General features: G+C 36.6%; 2 protein-coding genes across 4 annotated transcripts in view; one reads left to right on the top strand and one right to left on the bottom strand.

The window, feature by feature from the left end:
• reps1 (RALBP1 associated Eps domain containing 1) overlaps positions 1 to 16891 on the bottom strand; it is a 23706-nt gene extending 6815 nt beyond the window's left edge. Inside the window, exons 1-12 of one of the 3 annotated variants that reach the window (XM_044105720.1) lie at positions 16739 to 16891; positions 13481 to 13604; positions 9979 to 10208; positions 8129 to 8291; positions 7871 to 8010; positions 6609 to 6771; positions 5842 to 5905; positions 5596 to 5750; positions 3519 to 3640; positions 3137 to 3217; positions 2730 to 2817; positions 972 to 1073 (exon numbers count right to left, since the gene is read on the bottom strand). In XM_044105720.1, coding sequence (XP_043961655.1) covers positions 972 to 1073; positions 2730 to 2817; positions 3137 to 3217; positions 3519 to 3640; positions 5596 to 5750; positions 5842 to 5905; positions 6609 to 6771; positions 7871 to 8010; positions 8129 to 8291; positions 9979 to 10208; positions 13481 to 13604; positions 16739 to 16891 — 1585 coding nt within the window. The remainder of the gene's footprint in view (positions 1 to 971; positions 1074 to 2729; positions 2818 to 3136; positions 3218 to 3518; positions 3641 to 5595; positions 5751 to 5841; positions 5906 to 6608; positions 6772 to 7870; positions 8011 to 8128; positions 8292 to 9978; positions 10209 to 13480; positions 13605 to 16738) is intronic. The other 2 variants (XM_044105721.1, XM_044105722.1) reach the window with 2 other exon arrangements.
• On the top strand, positions 16874 to 23242 carry abracl (ABRA C-terminal like). The gene is made up of 4 exons (XM_044105723.1): positions 16874 to 17008; positions 19845 to 19954; positions 20463 to 20528; positions 21873 to 23242. The coding sequence occupies exons 3-4, from the start codon at positions 20468 to 20470 to the stop codon at positions 22055 to 22057; spliced, it is 246 nt and encodes an 81-aa protein (XP_043961658.1). The 5' UTR covers positions 16874 to 17008; positions 19845 to 19954; positions 20463 to 20467; the 3' UTR covers positions 22058 to 23242.

Below are 23242 nucleotides of genomic sequence, written 5' to 3'. Positions count from 1 at the left end.
AAACGTCTCACAAACCTTATAAACCTGACTGATCAAAGAAAACAAATTTAACAAAAAAATCCCCCAATTTTAATAATTAACACACAAAGTATAAGTACCCTTAATTTCAAATACAAAAATGAATAACTCATGAAACACAAAATCAAAACAAATTAAATGCGTAAAAACAAAATACAGAAAAGGTTTTTTATTTAAATCTCTAAAAAAAATTCTCGCCATATTTTTTGGCTTTTATTGAATAGAAATAATTTTGATTTTAACTGACCTCAAACCAGTTTAGTTTAATTTAACTTTAGACAGTGAGAAAAAAATGTGTATGTGTCTTTTTATTATTAGGTGAATGAAAATATGTAGTTTCAACTGTAGTTTAGGTGTTTAATCAAACGAAATACTGCGCTGTGCTACAAAACTGTGCTGTTTGGATACGTAGCACTTTCAAGGATTTTTCAGAAATCAAGCACTTTCCAAACCTTGAAAATACCCAACTCAAGCATTTTCAAGGATTTTAAGCACCCTGGAAACAAAAAAAATAACCACACCACTGATCCCTTCATTTCAAAACCAGTTTGACTTCTGGTTAATTATATATAATTAGTAAATAGAGTAAATCTGTGTTGTTAATAGTAGTTTCAGTATAATTAAATGTTTTTTAATGTTATTAATATATCTACATATTCAACCATAAAAATAAAAAAAATTCTATAAATCTGTTTGACTTCTTTTTGGATGACTAAATTTAGTTAAATCCACTAATTTGTTTTGATTTTAACCAAATTTGTGATCGATATAATCACTTCAAGTGGTTCAGTTAAAATGACTCAACAAATCCAAAGTACAATTTTTAACCAGAACAACAATTAATTTGTCAGGTTAAGAATATTCACTAAAACAGTAAGAAATAAAAGTTGCATATTTAAATTTTTGTCTTGATCCTTTCTGAGGAGCTATAGCGCCACCTGTTGGCCACTCACCGACGGCGTTGGCAGCTACAAACTTCATGGAAGGAGGCAGTTTGGTTTCTTCGGACAGTTCTGGGGGTTTTGCCAGTAGCGGACTAGTAGGATGATTGTGATCTGGAAAAATAAAATGAAAACTTCATGAAAAGTCAACAGAAAATGTGTTTTCATAAAACAATAAATTCAAGACATTTATTTCCCCTGCAGTGATGTAAAGTAGCACACTTATTCTTTTTTGCCAAACACAATTGCTTCGATAGATAGATAAAGAATTAGAGCAAATATTAAAGCTAATATTTGATTAAATTTAACACATATGAGAAAAGTATCAACATTTCTGTTTAGTTGTTTCTTAGCACACGTCACTTTTCTCAGTTAAGGTCAGAGTTCAAGACTCTACAGTAAAGAAAGAAGAATGGCATTAATGAAAAGTCCCAAGGCCAAGACTAAAGTGAAAATAAAAATAAAAAACAAAACTTCTCGCTACCAATAATAATAAAAAATATGATCTCTTTGGAAAATATTCTGCAGATTTAACAATCAGTTTCTGAATTTAAGAGAATTTGAAGACAATAATCCAAAGAGTCACTCTTAACGCCTCAAAAAGAAAAATTATTTGGAATGACCTAGTCAAAGTTCAGACTCAAACTAATTTCTTGGTAAATACTTTTAATGTTGCCAAATTAACAACGAATCTGCAATGAAGGAGTGGAATAAAAATTCCTTCACGGCCGTTTTATCCTGCGCCGGTCATGGCAGCATCATGTCAGAGCAGCTCTGTCACCTTTTGATTTGCTCTTAAATTTTCTGGTTGCTGCATTGATTTTCGGAGCAATTATTCACTCCATTTGCTGATGTTGGGCAACTTTAAGGAGTTTTACTCCTTTTTATTTCACTTCCGGACACCTGTCATGTGTAACCATGGCAATAATGTGTCCAAATAACACCTGAACTATAACCGCAAATCCCAGAAAAAGAGCCTTCAAAACAGTTTCCTCTATTGGTCACATCCCCTACTCCAACATCTTTCCACCCAAACAGTCAGAATGAGGTTTAGAGAGGAGCGGCAAAAGCAAAAGAGGAGGATTAGCATCAACGTTGATGTCGTTGATTCAGGACATTAACGACAAAATATCAATTCTACCACCCAGATATTGAGCTGCTAGCATGTTGAGAAAGTTACATGTTACAGTAATGAGACAGCAGCAGTGTCTTAAGTCAGAGACCTCTACAGATATGCTGCAAAACTGACTGCTACTGGTGATCATTCATCCAAAACGTCTTTGAATTAAAACAAACATAACACAAAATCAGATTTATTAATTTTTTTTATATGATGATTAAAATCCGATCGTCAGCCCTGAATGAAGGTCAGTAACTTCCAGTGGATGTTTACAAAGAGAAAGCAACTTACACTGCAAAAAACACTAAATCTTACCAAGGATTTTTGGTCCGGTATCTGGTACATTTATCTTAGTACACTTGGAATAAGTGAACTAACTTAAGATAAACTTTTCAGCAAGATATGCGCACTTGTTTTAAGTAAATAATTCCTTAAAATTCATGGTAAGGTTTGGTAAGGTTTTGTGTTTTTGCCTCATTACTTTCTCCCACTCTGGAAAGATTTTAAAAAAATCAGAGAAGTCAAAATTAGACGTTTTAAAAAGCTTCAAACTTGAGCCAAAACATGTCAAATTTAATCATAATTTTATCCTTAGAAAACAGGGAAACAAAACTGTGGGAACAAATGCATAAAGCAGAGAAAAGTCGTACCGCTGCCCGTCCTCTTCAGCTCCATCTCCTGCATGTGAATCTTACTGGGAGTCATCCGGATGGGAACTGGGTGGACGATGGCCGTGTCCTGAAAGACACGCATCCACATAATGAACTCAAGGCTAAAACAGGCAGTTTGATTCTTTCATTGCCTCAATTTAGTGGTTTATAATAACCATTTCCAACACAAAGTGTCATTTTACGAGCATAAATGTTCGAGCACAAGATTTATTTTTAAGTATTTAAGAAATGTCCGGTTTGCTGGAGGAAGACAAGTCGATTTCCTACAGAAGTCGAATCAGAAATCAACATGCACAGATAGGATGATACAGATAGAAAAAGATCCAGGAAGGGTTAATGTCTGTGCATTACTCTGTGAAACCGTGCATGCCAAGTGATTGACTTACAGGGTCAGCTGGTGCAATGTTAGAGTCAAATTGGGTCAGAGTTTGTGAGCTGGAGGAGCGCTCGCTAAACGTCTCCCACTGCTGCAGGAGACAGACAGTAAGAAAAAAAAATAAACAACAAACATGTCAGTCAGCCGGAAACAGTGACATCACACTTTTATTGAAAAATTCTCGAGTTTGGGCGCGACTTTATAGGCTAAACTACCATTACGGTCCCAAAGATGGTGGGGAAGAGGTGCTGAATTAGCAATAATTATGTCTAATGATGAAGAAGAAGAGATGAAATCTTGAGCAATTAGGATGAATCAAATGCAAACCAAGCAAAGAGCAAACAGAGGTTTGAGTTTAAAAGTGTAAAAATGTAGAGGTGTGATGGTTGAACCTCGTTGCTCTGGTTCATCTCTGGCCAGGCCTGGTTGAGCGAAGGCATGGAGGGCGATTTGTTGGGGGTGACCTCCACCGGCGAAGCCGAGTACCCGACTTCAGCCGCCGGCTCAGGAACCTCTGGACACGGGAAGAAAAGACCAGGAAGCAAAATACTCATTGAAATTAAAACCCTCATTTCTTGGGATACACCGCAGCAAGACAATTTAAATCTTTCAAACATTTAACTTATGAAACAAATCACATAAAACCAAGGATTGTGTTTCCTTGTCCTTCATATGAACAAAAACATAAATAGTGACAAAATCTAAACTTCAGCTACCAACAAAACACGGAATCACATATTTAGGTCATTAACAGCTACAAGTAAAGTTGCAACATTTGTTACATTTTCAGCTGCGTTTTCACACTGCATCGAGTCAAACAATCCAAACTCATTTAAAAAGCTGTTCCCCTCCTCGCCTGTGGTGGCACTGCACCAAGAACTACTGAAGGAAACGACATCAAAATCTCTGAAGAAAACACAAGCGCAACTTCCTTCTTCACAAAACGTAAACAAAAATGACGTAGCTTCAGATTTTAGCAGTTGTAGGATTTCTGTTTTGTCTTTGGTAAAAAAAAAACATGAGGCATTTCTCCCGCTAGCGCTAGGCTAGGCTGGTTTGGTTGTATTTAGGCAAGGCAAGGCAACTTTATTTATATAGCACCTTTCAGCCAAGGACAATTCAAAGTGCTTGTACAAAACAAGTTAAAAACAACAAGAAGATAATAAAGAGAAAGTAAATTAAAGCCCAAGCAGATTAAAAATGTACAAAATAAAATATTACAGTTTGAATATAGTTAAAAACAAACATCTAAGAATAGGCAATGTCAAATAACCCAGAATGCCCTGCGCTATCATCTGCTACAAACTAGAATTCGATTCCAGCGGACTAAACAACACAACTACAAACAGTTTGCTTTTGTTTTCAAGAATTTCTTTAATGCAAATGAAAGGGGCTCCTTTAATCTCTTAGCACAGAGGTGTCCAAAGGTGTGGTCCGGGGGCCATTGGTGGACTGATTTCTTGCGGCCCACAACCACAATTCAAAAATGATACAAATTTGGCTCGTTGATGCAGGAGACTTTTAATTTGTAACCAGGGTGAAAATTATTATTAAAGTAAGTTTCTTACACAGGAAAATGTAAAGTACAACACAAATATTTGTCTTTTTATAACCAAGTTTTAAAAGTGTTGTGAAAGAAAGTGACCCAAATCCTGTTCTTATTACTGAAAATAAATTTATTCCATCAAAACTAAATGTCTTTCTTCTAATACAGCAAATAGGCAAAAAGTTGTAGTAAATAGTAGATTTATGCCAAAAAAGTCAATCTTAGAATTTTTTTAAATAAAAACTTTTATAGATTAATATCAAAACATTTTCTTCAAAAAATGAAAACATGGAAATTTCAGAATTTCAAATGAAATATTTAGAAATTTTCTAGAAAATTTCCGAGACTACTCACACAATTTCTGTTTTTTTGACAGAAATTTACTCATTTATTCTAGAATTTATTTTAGACAATTTCTGGATTTCAAATGAAAAAAAAAAAAAAAAAAATTCTAGAAAATCTGAGACTACTCACAAAATTTCTGTTTTTTTGACAGAAATTTACTCCTTTATTCTAGAATTTATTTTAGACAAAAACAATTTCTAAAAAAAAAAAAAAAAACAAAAAAAAAAAACTTGGAAATTTCTGAATTTCAAATGAAAAATTAAAAAAAAAAATTCTAGAATATCTGAGACTACTCAAAATTTCTGCTTTTTTGATGGAAATTTACTCCTTTTTTTATTTTCCACAATGGCCCCAATATGTTAAAATTGCTTTCAATATTTGGATTTACAATAAATATCAAGCTACTTTATTCATTTGATTTTAAGTTGCTTTTTTTCCCCTGCGACTATTTTTGAGTCGACAATTTTGGTTCACTTGAGGTGAAGGTTTGGAGACCCCTGCCTTAGCATATCATCAAGCCTTTGCTTATAAAAATGCACATCAGCTTAAACAGACGAGTCGGCAGAATATGAACAAACCTGCTGAGTCGTCCAGATCAATCAGCTTCGGCATGAGGCTCTCTGGAAGTTTCTCTGGAAGGTCGTAGCCGTTTTTTCTGGCCACGACGAGGTGAAAGGCCGCGCAGAACTCGTCCAGGGTCAGAGCTCCGTCTTTATCGAAGTCCGACAGCTCCCTTCAAATAACAGAAAAAAAAAAGCATCAAGTTTGGGCTCCTGAGTTTGAATGTAATGCTGCAGGAAGCATCAGCAATAAAAGTAACTCACCAAATATGTGACAACTCTAAAATCGGTAGCTTTGATTTTGTGAAGAACTCTTTCGCGGCTGAACCTGAAACACACAAAGAGTGACGTTTGAAACACTTATTTTGTTACGACCTACGGAGACCCATAAGGGACATGGCGGAAAATGTTTCTTTTACGTTCCCTTGCAGTAAGAAAATACACCCAGGTCTATTTTTTATACAGTCACAAATTTCAATTTAAAATTTCAAATATATACACAATTGAAAGCGTGTTTATGTATTCTCAACTCTTTAGTGCAAAAAACTGACTGAAAGTCATTTAATTCACTGCATGTTTGACCATTAGTAACCATTCAGACCACCAACACAAAAAGACAATAAAAACTGTCAGATGACTTAATGGATGCATTTTCCTTTCTCTTCTTCTTACAGAAAGTTTCTGTTTCCGTCTTAGAAGGGATGGAAACAGATGGAAATCCCATGTTTTGCTTTTGCACATAGGCTTGTGGTCCATTTCTATCCCAAGAAAAAGATATAAAACTTCAGCTATCTCACAAATGAGATGGAAAAAAACCTCACGAAAACCTTATGACCTCATAATATAGCAGAAAGTATGATGGCCACATTAAGGGAGACTTTCAGTGTTCAATTATGAACATTATTGGGAGAGAATGCAAAGGTTTTGCAAAAGCAATACTTTTGCAAGGCAACAAAAAATAAATAAGTCCTCTGGGTCACCTGGGGGCTCCGTAACAACCTTTATTTGAGAGTTTATAGGTTTTTCCCTACCAGGTATTAAGCCAGTGAGGTCCGGTTGAATGGTTTTGAACTGGTTGATGTAATACTGTCTCTGCTCGTCTGTGATTTTCCAGGGATCGTCGTAGCCGCTGGACTGTCGCTGGATCTCATTGGTCGTCGCAGCCGAGGCCACGGTTCGTATCGTTGTGCTTTCCTACGGGCGACACAACTGTAGTTAAAAACCAGCAAAAACGTTTTATTTTAAATTCAACAATGAAGAGAAATTTCAATAAAGGGAAAATGTCAGTGCCTTAAAACATGGAGATGCTTTTTATGTCTCAAAAACTAAAAATAAAAATGAAGTCTGCCTAAAATTAGACGCAAGCTTTTATTTGAAGAGTTAAAATAGCTGCTGAAGTCTCAGTTCACCAACGCCGGCTGACAAAGCAGGGCAGAAAACGCTGACTGATGTTTCAAGACACAACTGTGTTCCATTTCTCTTGTTTTATGTTTGCATCAACCGCCGCCGCCGGCTTATCTGATGAAAGACGTCTGAGATGCATCAATGTATCTGCAGATATTTTTGTTTTAAATAAATTTCAAATCAAGAGTTCCTATACATTGCTAAAGGTTTAGCAATACAATAATCTCATGATACAATGTACGGTATTCTGAACACGATACGATATGTATCACGATATTTGGCAAACGATACAATTTGATGCACTTTTACAATTTTCTGAAAGATTTTATTAGGACAGTGATTTTAGTGACATTTTGTGTTCCGTAGACTTGGATTTAATTAATTGAAAATTGACCTGGACAGAGTCTAACAATCTACATCTGGACAAAATGAACATCTTCTGGACATACTGTGGCTGCATTTTGGAGTAAAAAAAAGTCTTTTGGACTCTAGGAGAAAAACTTTTCTACCTTGGATCCTGGAGTTAGCCGTGGCTGTAAGCTAAAAACAAATTAATTTTTAATTAATTTTTTCAAACAATGTATACAACGGATATATTGTTTACGGATGTAATAATATGCAAAAACATACAAGAAAAGAAATTAAAAACATGACAATAAAAATCATTAGGTATTTTTAAAGAGTCAAAATAGAGTTTTGTTTGTATTTTGAACATATTGAAGCCGGTTATAGACTGACTGGGCTCTAAATCTTCTCAGAGAAACGATTTCTACATAGATTTAAACAACATCAAAGGATCCAAAATGCTGACATCATGTAAAGTGACGGCTCGGTCTGTTGTGTTTAAAAAGTAGTCAGATGAGTGGCGTGTTTTGTGCCGCTGCCCTACCTGGACTGATGACGGGTGCATTGCTGGGAGCGTGCTGGAGGGCGGGGTGTCTGCTGTGAAACTGACCCAGCTTTCCTGGCTTGGGGGAAGAGGGGGAGGGGGCGAGTGAGACGACCACATGCCATCACCGGTCACTGGCCCTGGCAGGAAGGAACCACAGGAAAAGACATTCAAAAAAAAAAAAAGAAAGAAAAAAAAAAAGCCCTCCGACACCCTGACTAACACACGCGGCTGTAGAGGGACTTCTGCGGCCGTCACCTGTTTGTGGTTCTCTGAACTGCGTCCACACAGCTCCGGTTGCAGCCACCACTTGTTGCCTGTCTGCGTTCCCTCCGCTGTGTTGCCGTTTGTGCTTTCTCCAAGAGTGAGGGGACGTGGGGGGAGACTGGTGCGGGGAGATGACCGGGGACGTCGGTTCGGGCTGGGAATCATATGGAAGCAAATCGCACACATCTTTAGCTGACAAAACGATACAAATCTATGCATTCTCTAGTAAAATACACCATTTGAAGTGATCTAAGCCACTATATCACACATTGAAGGAGGCTAAAGGTGACCTATTGTGCTTTTTGAACATGTTAGGATAGGGCTAAATAATAATCAATCTTAGATACTTAGATTTTAGTTTTGAACTGTTTTAGGGCTTCTGTCACTTTAAATCTAAATAAACTGCTGCTGACCACGCCCCCAAAAATAAACATTTACAAATGGCTGCAAAAAAATGCACAATAAAACAATCGTACATCCTTGAAAAGCAGAAGAGGAGCCTCCTGCACAAACAAGAAGAATGCAGCAAGTGGTTTGTGGGTGGTAAGCCAACAACAAAACACTAGTTTTTTCCAGCAGCCATTGTACAGGGCAGACTCAAAGAAAAATAATCATTGACTTAACATAATTATTTTTATTCCAACAGGTTCTACATAATTGTACTATGTTAACTGGAAGCAAAACAGATATAATTATCTGAAGCAGATAATTTATCTGACTTTATGTTTAACTAAGATTAAAATTAACAAATTAACCCAACTACTTCAAATCACTTCAGATTGAAAAAAGAGAAGTCGGTTGAACTAACTTAACTCTTTTGTGTTAGTCTGACAGAGCAAACACTCTTCCAGTGCTTCTGCTGGAATCCCACCTGGGTTGCTAGGCAATGAGCTGGAGCTCTTCTGGGGTTGCTAGGTAACGGGGCAGCGCCTGCTGATTTGTGACGTTACATTCTGGAGGTTTTTTTTTTTAAACGGCTCGTTTTCCAGATACCAAAAAACATGCCTTTTTTAAAAACAAAAAACAAAAAAAAAAAACACTTTGGATGTTTTTAGAAGCAGCAGAAATCCATCACTGCAGAAAACAAAAAAACTAAACTCAAGTGTTTTTTATATTTTTTTTGTCTAAGCTAGAGCTATAGAAGCTTGTTTTAGGTAAATAATTTCTTAATATTGATGACAAAGTACCAGTTCCACTAGCAGATTATTTCACTTAGACATTTTTCACACGTTATTAGTTCAGTTATCTGCTAATAGAACAAACACTTTTTCCATCAATATTAAGGAATTATTTACTTAAAACAAACCTCCATATCTTGCTGAGAAGTTACTTTTAAGTTAGCTTGTCTTGTCTTACGTGTACTAAGATATTTGCACTAGAAATTAGACCAAAACTACTTGGTAAGATTTTGTGCTTTTGCAGTGAAATTAAAGTACAAAAACATGCAAAATGTGAAATTTGCATAATAGCTCCCGTTTACGGCATTCAAAGTGAATTCAAAAGTGAATTATCTGCTTCATTTCACATGTAGGATGTTAAAGCAACCAGTGAATGAGCATTTCAAAACGCGCAGAGATAACAGACGTGCAAAAGATCTACTTGGCTGATTGGAAAGTCCAAATACTGAAAAAGCAATTTGATCGACAAACCATCAAACACCCACAGGAAAATAAAGTATTAATACTTCAGAAGCTTATCTGTAGCGCCTGCAGGCTTGAGATGTTGTATATCACTCTTCAAAACGAAGAACACACTCGTAAAAGTCATCCAGATTTACTATCCGAGTGGTTTTGTTGGCAAACAACTTGAGAAATAAGAGTATTTGCTGCCTTGTTACCAACCTGAGCTTCTATGCTAGGCGCCAGGGGCTGGATGACCTCGTGGGCAGGAAGTGAAGTGGAGGAAGGGGGGCCTTTCTTGTTCTGGTGACCCCGGCCCGGCGGTCTGGGTATTAAAGCAGTTCCGGGCGCCGGGTATAAGCCTTGGCTGTCTGCATCCTGGTACAGGGCAGCGTGTCTTGCTTCTGCCTCATTCTTCCCCACCACGAACCTGGGCAGCGGCAGATCTTTGACTGCAGAAGTAAAGGAAAAAATTAATTTAATCAAACCAAATCCAGGTGTCTTAACACAATAAGTAAGAATCAAATCTCTTTCCATAGGCGCTGAAAATGTGTCCATAAGTAGTCGGTCTACACTTTGAGCTGAGTCACACAGTTGTAGGCATCAGCTGACAATATTACAGCTTGTAAAATGAGGGAAAGTCATAAAATGGAAGCAGTGTGGAGATTTTTGCTTCCTCAAAATAAAACGCACTAATCTGTTCTGCACAGCTCGGCTTATTTGTGCAAAATTTTAAAATTACAGTAAAATATGGAAGCTAATATTTGCTCGGAAGTGTTCAGAGTTACATCTTAAGTGTTAAAGTCTTTAAATAGAAACGGCAATAAAACAGGAGAAGAAGAACCTGGCGAACCATAAACGTGTTAAAAGTGACCAGAAACACGTGAAACGAATCAAAAATAGTAAACCTTTGAATGATAAAGTGACAAATATTAAACAAATTGACCTTAAAATCTTAGAATTCTCAAAAATTGAGCTACATCGGCTCGATTGGAGATCATAATTACAACATCTGACTCATTTTTCAGTTGGTGCTGTTCGCTTTCTCACTGCATTGAGTCAAACAAACCAAAATCTTTTGAAAAACCGCTTCCCCTCCTCGCCTGTGGGGGCGCTGTACTGAAAGCTACGGAAGGAAACATGAAAACCTTTGAAGAAGAAATGAGCGCAACTAAAATGGAGTAGCATCAGCGATGAGCAGTTGTAAGGTTTTTCTTATATGTAGTAAAAGACAACGACTCACCAGAAGTTTGTTTTGGTTGTATTTACCCAGAATGCCCTGCTCTATATTCCACTTCCTGATTTTGGAATGATTTGCAGTTCGCTTGGCGTTTAAACTGCAACAGATTTCACTCCAACTGAAAGAGGTAGGTGACGTTGTTTAATTGTAATGAAAGTATAGAGTCAGAAAAATGTGGGTTAATCGTGACAAATTATTTCATTTGAAGAATCTGGTTGGGAGGTTTTTCTCTAGAAAAAAAAGATTGAATCTTAACGGCTGGATTGACTTTATTAGATCAACATTAAGAAAGTAGAAAAGTTGCATTAATAAAACAACCTGAGTTCATATTACCGATACCTATTTGGATATTATAGGTGTGAGACTGAACATAATCTATATTATCAACACGATTTTCAGAAATGGCTGTAGTCTCCTGATATTTAATCTCTTATTGTAAGAGATTAAATTAAGGCTTAAATTTCTGCTCCATTATCAGGCTGGACAACGATTCTGATGATCTGAGTTTAGCAGTAAATTGAATAAATCCAGCAGATCTCCTACTGTACATGTGCAAATCAAATCATGTCTCTTTCCGCTCTTGAAAAGCCAAATTTAATTTAGAAATATATATATATATATATATCCATGATGCATTCTGTTGCCTCTAGTTAAAAATATATGCATCTTAGTTTATGATATGAAGAAATGTCTAAAGACGTATTTTCTGTAAAACTCAAAAAATAAATCAGCTGAAACAGTTGGAGAGGCTGGATGCATCCAGGCTTCTGCTCTGTTTTTTTGAAATGCCAAACATTTAATTATTGAGGAATAAAAGTAACTTTTTTAACCAGAACTCCCCTCTTCAGTATCCACTGAATCAGGAATCTTAACTTCAAAACGTCCACAAAGTTAATTACCTTCATGAGCTACAATGTGTCCTTTTATAGCAAAAGGAAGTGGTCGCTTCGCTTCCCCAAATATTCAAATTATGAAATCATCGCAGCATGTTGCAACATTTCAGGGCCCAACATGCAACTTAGAGTAAGAGTAAAAACTTTGGGTGCTTTAACCAAACAGGAAGGCATGTTGCATAGACGTTCATATATGCTACAGCTACGTTTTATATATTTTAATCAGATTTATGCAACAGAGCAGGATAAAGTAGTGCATAATGGCAAACAGGAATGATACAGTCAGAGTTTCCCCCAGTGTATTATAAGCCTGGCGGGCCACCAGGCTTGTACCTCCACCAGGCTAAGCAATGCTTATTTATTTAACTCGTTATAAAATGTTTACATTTTTTAAGACTTTATAGGTGGTGCTCAGGTGCTAATATTCCAATAACAGATAATTATCAAGTACTATTTTCAAATTTCATGTCAACTTTAAACATTTTTAACTGAAAAACACAACAGGCCGCTGAATGAATGACAACCGACGGACTTAGCAAGTTTTCTGGGGGAAACACTTGAGAGGAGATTCAGAACAGATTCAGAAAAATTAAGCTAAAACTGTAAATAAATTATAAACATTTTGCATTTAAGATTAAAAAAAACATTTTGTCTGTAAATATGATCCACCAAAAGCTCCTCAAATGTCATTGCTTTAGCTTCACCCAGTTAAAATTACTATTAAAAAAATCTCCTAAGCACCTTCTGATATTCAACTATTAATTAAAAAAAAAAAAAAAAATCACCAGATCTGCTGAGCTTTTCACATGTTAGAAATATTGTAGTTTCAGATGCAACCTTTGCTACAAATGATCAGGCATGAACTAAAGGAATACTGTGTTGCTGCTTTTTAGGCAATAAAATGTTCAATATCTTATTTAAAAAAGGAATTGAATTGTTTATTTTCCTCTCTTAATATATTTCCAATATTGTATATAAAAAGGCTTAAATGAAAAATGTGCAAAATGTTTAAATATGTTTTTTCCAAAGTTGTCAGAATAATTGATAGAATAATTGATAACTAAAACCACTTAATTGCAGCTCTACCTGTAACAATAACACATTTTGCTGGACAATAATTATAGCAATAAATTATAATTGTTTTGAGACCATTTTCAAGTTATAATGGTATAACTTTAATTTTGCAAAGAACAGTTCACAGTAGAACTGGAAGATATTTCAAATATCCAAAACAAACACGAACAAAATAAACAAACAGAAATAAAAACCATTTATAACCGAAATCATAAATAAAATGAATTATGATGTTTCTATAAACAAATTCCCAGTCATCATGTTTGATGATCAACTTTCTCTTTTTTTGAAGAAAATTACAACCGTTTTCTATAAAACTCTGAGTTTAAATGTTACCAGTTGTTTCAAAACAAACCAAGACAAACTCTTCTTACAAACTGGGAGATTTTATTTTTCACAAGCAGTTTAAGTTCAAAGTAAACATCGTTGTTTCCTGTATTTCTGCTCCATATGCAAACAATAGAGGCTTTAATAAAAGGCGCCGCACTGACATGACAATATTCAGGTTTGGACTCACCCGAATTGAGGCTCTCCACCCTGAGGGGCAGCCCAGACTGGGCAATGGCGATGAGCTTCAAAGCAATGTAGAACTGGCTCCGTCCGAAGTGACCCAGCCGAGTGGCTCCACACAGCTCTGTGATCTGAACACACACACACACACACACACACACACACACACACACACACACACACACACACACACACACACACACACAGAGATAAGGAACAGTCAACACTGTATTCAGCTGGACTTCCCTCTCAGAATCCACACCTTGGATGATTCAACTTCTGTTTCTACCCAAAAACAATGACTGTCCAAACTGTATCGCACTTTGTTTGATTTTTTTGTCGAACAGCGACTCTCTTATTTGTTAGCGTTCTCGCTAGAAGATGATCAGATGTTATAAACTAGATTAGGCCTGTTGCAATAAGCAATGAATCAATGAATCGCAAGATAAATTAAAGCAACCACAATATGCTGTTACCATTGTATGACTTCAAACTGGTTTCAAAACAACAACAACATCATCGTTTATCGCAATAACTTTTGGGACAATTTATTGTCCAGTAAAATTGGTTATCGTGTCCAAACTTTGTTGATCTGAAAGTCCTTCAGGGTGCGCAGATAAGGAGAAATCTGAAAAACGCTTGAAATGTCGTTCACCAGAAACAACGTGGATACACACAACCAGAAAAGCAAACTGTAGCCGCCTGATATCAGGAGAGTTCAGCTTTGTAACGTTTGAACAAGTCTTCAAGTGGGAGTCCTTCAGGACTGGGAACTGCCACAGCTGACTGATCCCTCTCCTGCTGACAAAGGACCTAATCTAAGTCTGTGTGTGTGTGTGTGTGTGTGTGTGTGTGTGTGTGTGTGTGTGTATGAGCATATAAAGCACCAGCCACTTTCCTCAGCCTGTTACAACATGACACTGCAGCACCAACACTGCGCCCAGTGTGGATTTTCGAACTAGAGAGGGATTGCAATTCTTCCACCACACAGCCTCCCCTTGTTGACCTTGAGAAGGATGCTGACTCACAAACGGCATAGACTGGCCTGCTGAGCGACGCCGAGTCACACCAGAACGGTTCGCTGCAGCTCAGGACTCAGAGTTAACAGAAATCAGGAGCTGAAGATGCTCTCTCAATGCTCCGTGTTTGCACCTGCGCTTGGCAAATCATCAGGCAGCACAACTAAGTTAAAGGAAACCTGAGGAGCTCCTAAAGAAATACCTGCGGTCAGAAATTCAACATTATTTGCACAGAAACAGACAGGGTGGAGGAGGCTGCAGAGCCAACCAGTTGTTGCCAAAGAGCGTTGCAACACCAACTTTGTTTGGTTTTTCAAAATTAAAACCACAAAAATTATGTATATTAAATGCCATGCCCAAAGGGAAACAATTAAAAACAAAATATTAAGATGTTAAAATGAATGAAGTCTTAGTGAAACATAAAGGATGTTTTAATTTGAGAGATTAGACTGAGGATTAAAGGATTTCTTTAAATGGCTATAACAAATAAAAGCAAAAATCTACTGAATGTTCTTTGTTATATTGGAGTCCATCAGAAATAACATTTCCAAAATATCCATTTATATGCCTCAAACAAATCATCCAACACCATTATTACTTCTTTTAAAAAAACTTAAAACAATCAATGCACATGGACAGGAAATATTTGATAAAATCCTAAAATGTTAAAATGAATATTGATGCATATTATGAATAGAAACATTGTTTTTGTGTGACTTAAATTCAATACTGATATAATTGGTTCCTCTCTAAATGTCCAAACATGTTTTAAAAGAAAGGAATGCATTACTCTAGTCAATGAGATTGTTTTTAGTAAGAATGATAAGAATAACACCAACTTAAAACAGAACTGGTTCTAGTTAATTTTCCCAATAGTTGTATCCCTTGATCAAGATTTATTAATGCCACCTTTAAGCAAAATACATACAATTTCACAACTAGATCATAAAACAAAAATATATTTGAGGGTTGATCAGCAGTGAAGACTCCTTAAGCTTGTAGCTGGCTGTTGCAGTTACATTAAGAAGTGCACACGGTGACATAAAGCCTGTGTTCAGCATGTCAGCTCAACCCTGACAACAGGGAGGCAGATATCAGTGGAAGGAAAAGGGAGGAAACACTGAGCAGTCAGCTCAAAGCCTGATGGGAACATTACATCTTACAAAGGACGAAAACCTTAACAGATTATTTTATACTGTATAACACTTATTTTGGCAAGATTAGGTTAATAACAAGGAATCAAATAACAACTTTAGTAATGGTTGCTAAAAATTAGGAATTAACTGGTTACTTGTATCAAGTTACAACTTCAAAGCTGTTCAATTCTTCTTCACAAACCTCTTACGGTATAAAAATAACAAAGGTTGCTACACTTTTCTCACCTTTAAAAGAGATAAATTTGCTAGTTTGGAAATATTTCCAGGTGTTAAAAATAGAGTCATGCTGTGGCTACCAAAGGGGCATCACTCATATTAAACTACAGAAAACCACAGTTATAAATGCCTGACTTTTTAACCAGCTTGTATCAGATTATTATACCATACGTGTGAAAAAAAGATGTTAATCCACAAAACAAGTATGTATAAATGAAAATTAGCAATAAATTTAAGGGATATTTAATACACTTTATTTTCTATAGTAAATGTAGTTCAAATTTGAAAGTATTTACAAACTCCCAAATACAGTAGCTGCTTACAATACTACATAAAATAGTTATATATTTTTTTAACACATATGTTTATAATAAGAGCTGTTACTTATTTCTGCTCCTTGTTTGCAGTTGAGTGATTCTGTTCAACTTATAATGGTGGGAAATGGGCTTTTACTGGAAAAGGGGCCCATACTAAAGTTCAGCTTGGGGCCTTAATTTCTTTTATTTTGATCGTCTATGGATACTAATAAAATGTAAAGGTTATTAAAGCTGCTTGTGTTTCCATTTTATCCATTTGAATTTTAATTACCAGCCATGTTGGTTGACTTCATGTAGCATTACTGAGGTTCGCGGGTCTGTGTAGGTTTTATTTTGTTGGTCTGAAGCTGAGAAGTTAATTTATAGCCGTGTAGTTTGGCTAACTTTAGCCGGAGGAAGGTGTGTCTCTCGCTGCGCAGCTTTGCTAACCTGCCTGGCTAACCTCAGGTCATCACTCTGACAGGCAACATATTCAATACATATTTGTGTATATTTGTGCGGCGTATGAAATGATTGGGAGTTTAATCAAACTGCTACCTGGTTGTTGTTAGCTTACCTGCAGGACAACTTCACTTGGGAGCTGGGCCGCCCGGAAAAGGTCAAGAACTCTCCCATTAGAAGCCACTTTTTTGGTGTTGTCCGTGTCGCAGTAGACGAAAAGCTCCGAGTAGTATTTCTGCTCGACATCACTCAGCGTTAAGCTTTCCATCGTCGTACCGAGTGAAGCAGGAAAGCGGACTAGCTGGCCGTTGATTAGCCCCCTTAGCCAATGGTTGGAGCAGAATCCGAAAACGGATGAGACTTCAGGATCCCAAGTCGGCTAACGGTGAGGTTAGCAGTAAAACTGTGCTCCGCGAACGTCCCTAATATTGTATCCTGGTAAACAACGCTGACCCCTGCACGGTTACCCAGCCGAGGATAGCTTTCACACAGTTAGGTAACTTGTTGGGCAGCCAAGCCAAAGTGGCCAACCGCTAACACGGCTACCTTGAATCAAAGTCAGCGGCTCGAACAGACGGCTAAACTAGCAAAGTGCGTCCACCTCCTCAATGTGGTGCAACAGCCGCGTTGATCTCGCGGTACAAGACTTCTTCTCCCCCGGATCTGCGACAGGATGGTGGTTCCGATCCTGGCCCGAGGCAGACTCCTCCGCTGGGCCGTTAGAAGTAAAGTTTCAGGGTCTTGGGGCTCCTTCCTCTAGTAATCATAGCCGCCATTCCTGCCGTCATTGTCAAGCCATCCAGGAGGTAGAGCGCCTCTTCCGGTTTACCCTTCAAAATAATGGCCGCTTTGCATATTATTGCTCTTTATTACAATGGCAATATTGTAGATATAAAAAAGGAGTAAATTTTTAAAAATCGCAAATTTTCTAGACGAAAACGTGGAAATGTCTGAGTTTCAAAAGTTGTAACTTTGCTAGACAAAAACAAAAATTTTCTAGAAAATTTCAAGTCAAAAATGTGCAACTTCTCAAATTCAGAAATTAAGAAAAACTACGATTTCTGAAATTAATCTCAAATTTTCAGCATTTTCTCTAGTAATTATTAAACTTTTCAAACCTAAAAATTACCACATTTTTTCCCCCACACAGATTTCTAAGATTAGTCTCAAAACTTCAGATTTTTTCCAGCAAATGTTTTGACTTTTCAAACTCAGAAATTTTCAAGTTTTTCCATAAAATTTCAGAGATTAATTTCATAACATCTAAAATTTTTTTGGTAGAAATTTACTCGACTTTTTTCTGTGTACCATGGCCCTAATAAGCTATTATGTTTTATTTACATAAAACTTTAGAAAGCTACAAATAGTTATGGTCATGCAAACAAAACAGTTGTAATCTACTTTGAGTAATGTTATTTTTTCAGCTTCTGTAGAAATTGTGTCTGTAATATTTCATGCTGTTTACCAAATACATCTTGACAAGTAAATGACAAATTTCCATGTAAGTACAATGAATGAACATGGCCATACCAAATTAATAATCCAGATGAATCATCCATCCATCCATCCATCCATTTTCTGAACACCCTTTGTCCCTAATGGGGTCGGGAGGGTTGCTGGTTCCTCTCCAGCTGCATCCCGGGGTTAACCCTGGACAGGTCGCCAGTCTGTCGCAGGGCAACACACAACACACACAGAAAGACCCAGGGCCGGGAATCGAACCCAGGACTTTCTTGCTGCAAGGCAACAGCTCTACCAACTGCGCCACTGTGCAGCCCCAGATTAATCATAAATAACTAATTAGAATAGACAGAAATAGAAACAGACTTGTCCTGCAACCCTAATACACCATTATGCTTTAAATATTCACATAAAAAGTTCTTAAAGTGCTAATGTTGGATCAGCTGTTACAAATAAAGCATGATTTGGTGAATAATACAAATGTTTGAATAATTAATAAATGTGGTGGTGAGTTTTAACTGGTCTCAAAAATCAAATTCTTCTTTGGGCCCCATACATCTTTGGGCCGGCCCTGGTAGTTCCTTTCTTTCATTGTGTTCTTCTGGTAACATTAAACAAATCTGAGTAAATCTAACAAATTAAACAAAATATATAAAAATTAATGAAAAAGAGCTTTTGTTTTGAAAGGAAAATGGGCCCACTTCCGGTATGAGCCCTGGCTTTATGCATTTTACTCTTTAACTTGACGTTTCCAAACGTCACTGGGCTCCTGTTTGGCCTGCAGGAACCCGGATGAGTAATTTCAGAATAAAAAGTGTAGCTTTCCTCCTAACTTTAGAATTATTATGGAAAATAAATATTATGCTGGATTTTTGTCTGTTTTTATCAAATTATTTCAGAAAGATGTCGGATGCATCAATGATGCAAAAATAACCCAGGATTCTCCACAAAATATTAATAATTTGACTTAGATCCTTGTTAACGTTGTGGTTATTAAGGTTTTCCCCATACCCTAACGTGTTTAACTTTTTGATGTAGCAATTCTGGTATGGTGAACAAACAATAACGCAAAATGCAAAAGGGCAATTGTGAAATAATGAATTAAATTAAACCACATTTTGAGCGTGAAATATTACATTAATATAATTTTCTAAATAAAAATAATGTTTCTTGTTGACAAATGCATAAATATGAGACTTAACCAACTTTTAACCCATTATGAACCAGAGATCGTGAAATTATTACATCCTGTGTCACAACGAAGTCAGATGAGTGGTGATGTGTCTGCTGTGACCGAGCCGGCCAAATATGCTAGCTCTTTACTTACTGTGAATTTTCCCGTCCGAATCCTTCTAATTCTGACTGTTCAGATTGACCAGTCTGTTCAATAAATATTAAAGTCTGCCTTTTTAGGGCAGCGTAGCACTCCAATGTAAAACTGATGTTTCGCACACGGAAGATCTGAATAAAATGATTTGGATCCTTAAAATGAGCCGGAATTCCCATCCTTACGGCCCGTTATCGTGATGCTTTCATGTTACATTCGGTCCGGAATGGAAACAAACCATTAAAAAGGTTCATTTTGACACTTTTCAGTGAAGAGTAGCTAAATTTACGCAAGTCAGCATTACGAGGTTCTTTATAGCGCTTCGGTCAGCAAATGTATTCCAATTTGTTGCATTTCTTCTTGATTTTCTCAGATAAACAAACAGAAAAAAAATGTAAAAAAACAAACCACATTTTTTGTATTTGATTTCAAGAAGCAGAAATTCCGAGCACCCGCTGAACGCAACGGCATTCTTACCGGGTGCCGACTCTTCAGAAAGTCCTACATCATCTCCTTACAAGAAAACGTACAACACCTAAAAAGGTAAAACTCCTTTTACTACTGTCATATTTAGGGGTTGTTATGTGTAAACATTTTAAAATGTTTCGTATCTGACATAAAATCAGTTCAGCTGACAGAAAAGAAAAAAAAAAACTATCCGCACCGGCAGACCATTTGTCTGAGTTATTGAGCGGAGAAATCCGTGTTTTGCACCCGGAAGCCACGGAAAAAATGGACCAGGTTGTGGAAATGAGGCCGCGCCTTAAAATTAACCTTTACCTTTGATTATTAAAGAGCAAAAATATTAATTTGTGTCTTGTGTTGGCTAGCTGTGGGTGCTAATCCTGTATTTCCGCATTAGTGACAGTCCGCCCTGGTTAGTTCAAGTTGCAGCTTGTTAACGTTGATCTCAGCTCTGCAGTCAGTTCAGGGTCGCGCTGATCTGGGCGTTTCATGCCTCATATCCACACCTATAAACATCTAATCAAATATATTCATATGGTTTTTTTCACTAATCTGTTTCCTTTTTGTGTGTTTTTTCCCCCTTCAGCAACAATGAATGTGTCTCATGAAATAAATTTGCTTGTGGAGGAAATTCAGCGACTTGGCTGCAAAAGTGAGTCTAGACTGGGATTCCTGGCATGGCAGGATGTTGATGTCTTCCGTCTGGAAGTTGTTTGCTACATCAAACACTAAGTTAAATAATATAATCATGTGACACTCAACCATTCCTAGACTTGGCAAACATAATGAGATAAGATTGTCTGATCGACTTACTGACCCAGTCAGTCAGTTATTTGGTGTTAACGCATATTTTTTCGCATTTTGTCATATTAGAAGCACAAATGTAATTGTATTTTATTACGGTTTTGTGTGAGAGATTAACACAAAAACCTGTACTTATAAAGCATAAGAAGTGTATCAAGCATTTGTATTCATCCCCCATTTTTAGAGTAAAAAAAAAATCAAATCAACACTTACCCGTTTTTAGTAATAAGTTAATGCTTTAAATGAGCCGTTTCAAAAACCTCCCTATTGTTAAGTTGCATTGTTACCTAGCAACCCCAGCTAATTCCAGCTTGTTACCTAGCAACCATGGCAGAACTCCAGCACATTTAGTCAGCTAATTTTACCCTACAGAGGTGAACTATATGAATTAAAATTTTATCACAATATTTTGATAAAAACAAAAGTAATAATCATAATTACTTCTTTTTTACGTAACTGTATTGCTGTGACTGCAAACGTCATTGATATTTATTCATACTTTCATTGAACAAACAGTGGAGAAAAATAGTAAAAAATAAAAATAATCACAGCAATATGGATAGTTTTGTGGGGTTTTAAACATTAATTTGAATTTATAGTGACAACAATAAATCAACATTTTTTAAAGAAATTTATCACAATAAAAGATAAACAATAACTCCTACTATTATTTTTAGCAGAATTGTTTCTGTAAACACCAATTCTCACGTCATGACAAAGATTTCTAATTTAATTCATGTCTTGACTTTGATTAGGCCATTTTAAAACATGAATAAGCTTTAATACAGGCCATTGTTTTGCTATATTAGGTTTTTTTCTGCCTCATTCTCAAGTCTTTTACCTCTGACACATTTTTACCCTTTGTTCTTTATTTAGCTTCATTCAAATTCCCACAACATGCTGCTGCCACCGCTATGTTTTGCCATGTTTATGTTGTGTTCAGGGCAATACGGAATCTTGGTTTTCCACTAAACAGGAAGTTTTGATTGTAAGCCAAAAAGCTCCAATTCTCTGATTGCTGCTTTCCATTTTGTGATGATCTATTGCATAAAATCCCATTGAAATACATAAATGTTTGTGTTTATAACAAGAGGCAGGATGAAAAAAGCTTAAAACACTTTGGTTATTCACTGTATTTTTCAATATTCCATCACGTTTACCTGTAAAATCTTTTGTACCAACTTTCTTCCAGACGACAAAGGTCAGACCAGTGTGAAGTTTGGCGTCTTATTTAGCGACGACCGCTGCGCCAACATCTTCGAGGCGTTGGTGGGGACGCTGAAGGCGGCCAAGAAGCAGAAGATCATCGACTTCCAGGGCGAGCTGCTCCTTCAGGGCGTCCATGACAACGTGGACGTCGTCCTGCTGAAGGAATGAAGCCAAATTTTGAATTTAACGACCCTTTAATGAGCCGAGGGTCCGATTGAAACCTCTGAGAAAGCTGCGTCCCTGCGGCACATCTGTCCAAGTTTATCTCTTTCTTTTCCATTTGCAGGTCCGTTAAACTAAAATTCAATCACATTTTGCTGGCATTTCTGTATTATTTCACTTCAGTGTGCCAAATTGTTTAAGCTCTACAGCAGCTCTGGAGTGTTTTCGGTTCTTCGGTCAAATATTTCTATATTTCTTTTGTTGCACATTTTATCCCTTCAGCTATAAAGTTTCTAAAATCTCAAAAGATGCATGTTTCAATTTGGAAAATTAACTTTCTGCTCTCAGACTCCTACACTGTCTTGATTGTTACGATCTGATCCTGCTGAGTACAGAAACATCTTTTACTATAATTCAGGAATACATCCTACAGATTTAACATTAAAAATGCACAAACCAAGAATGTAATATATCTTTTTTTTTTTAGGTTACGTCATCTTTTGCTGCCTTTTTTTGGATAAAGTTTGTAAATCCCAACCAGATGCCTTTCTTGAGCATTTCAATGCTAAGAAAACTTGTTTATAGTTCTGACTTCTTGTTCTCTAAAGGCAGCTGTTTTCCCGTCAGATCGGAAAAATCCTGTGCGTCATCTGTTGTATAAATCCCAGCGTTGCTTCAACCAAACGGCGGTTCTGCTTACTGTTTACATGCGCCGCTTCTCCTACCTCCTGTGGACTTTCAAACACGGCGTTCAAAGCACAGCGACTTTTTATACCAACTTTGACCACAATGAAAGTTAAGAGTGCATTTCAGTACTGCTCTTCTGACTCATTACAACAAAAACAGCTTTTTAAAAATGTCACGAATGAATTTTCTCCAAAAAAAAAAGAAAAAAAACTTTTTAGAAAAACTGCTTCTTTTTTTTGCGGGAACTTGTAATGAACAAATGGAGAATGTATTTCTTGTGAAGCCTTAAGTGGTGTAAAATGTACTTATAATGATTCTCAGGACCAAAAATGTGCTTGATAACTGTCCCATGGCTTTATTTAGTGTTATAAATTGAGATTTATGATATTCATCTTGTGCTGTTGGTCCAATGAAACCTTTGGATCAGGTGTGACTACTTTCTTAAATCCTTGCTCAAGAAATTTTTTGGAAATAAATCCTTAAATAAAATTTGATTGCATCTTA

Source organism: Gambusia affinis, linkage group LG22 (genome assembly GCF_019740435.1).
Source record: "Gambusia affinis linkage group LG22, SWU_Gaff_1.0, whole genome shotgun sequence".
Classification (NCBI taxonomy): Eukaryota; Metazoa; Chordata; class Actinopteri; order Cyprinodontiformes; family Poeciliidae; genus Gambusia; species Gambusia affinis.
This window is presented reverse-complemented; position numbering and strand designations above follow the sequence as displayed.

What these genes read in the sequence shown, in the direction of transcription:
- abracl (XM_044105723.1), top strand. Translation starts at nt 20,468, where the DNA reads ATGAATGTGTCTCATGAAATAAATTTGCTTGTGGAGGAAATTCAGCGA. An exon ending in TCAGCGACTTGGCTGCAAAA is followed by an intron (nt 20,529 to 21,872) that starts GTGAGTCTAGAC and finishes ACTTTCTTCCAG; the next exon opens with ACGACAAAGGTCAGACCAGT.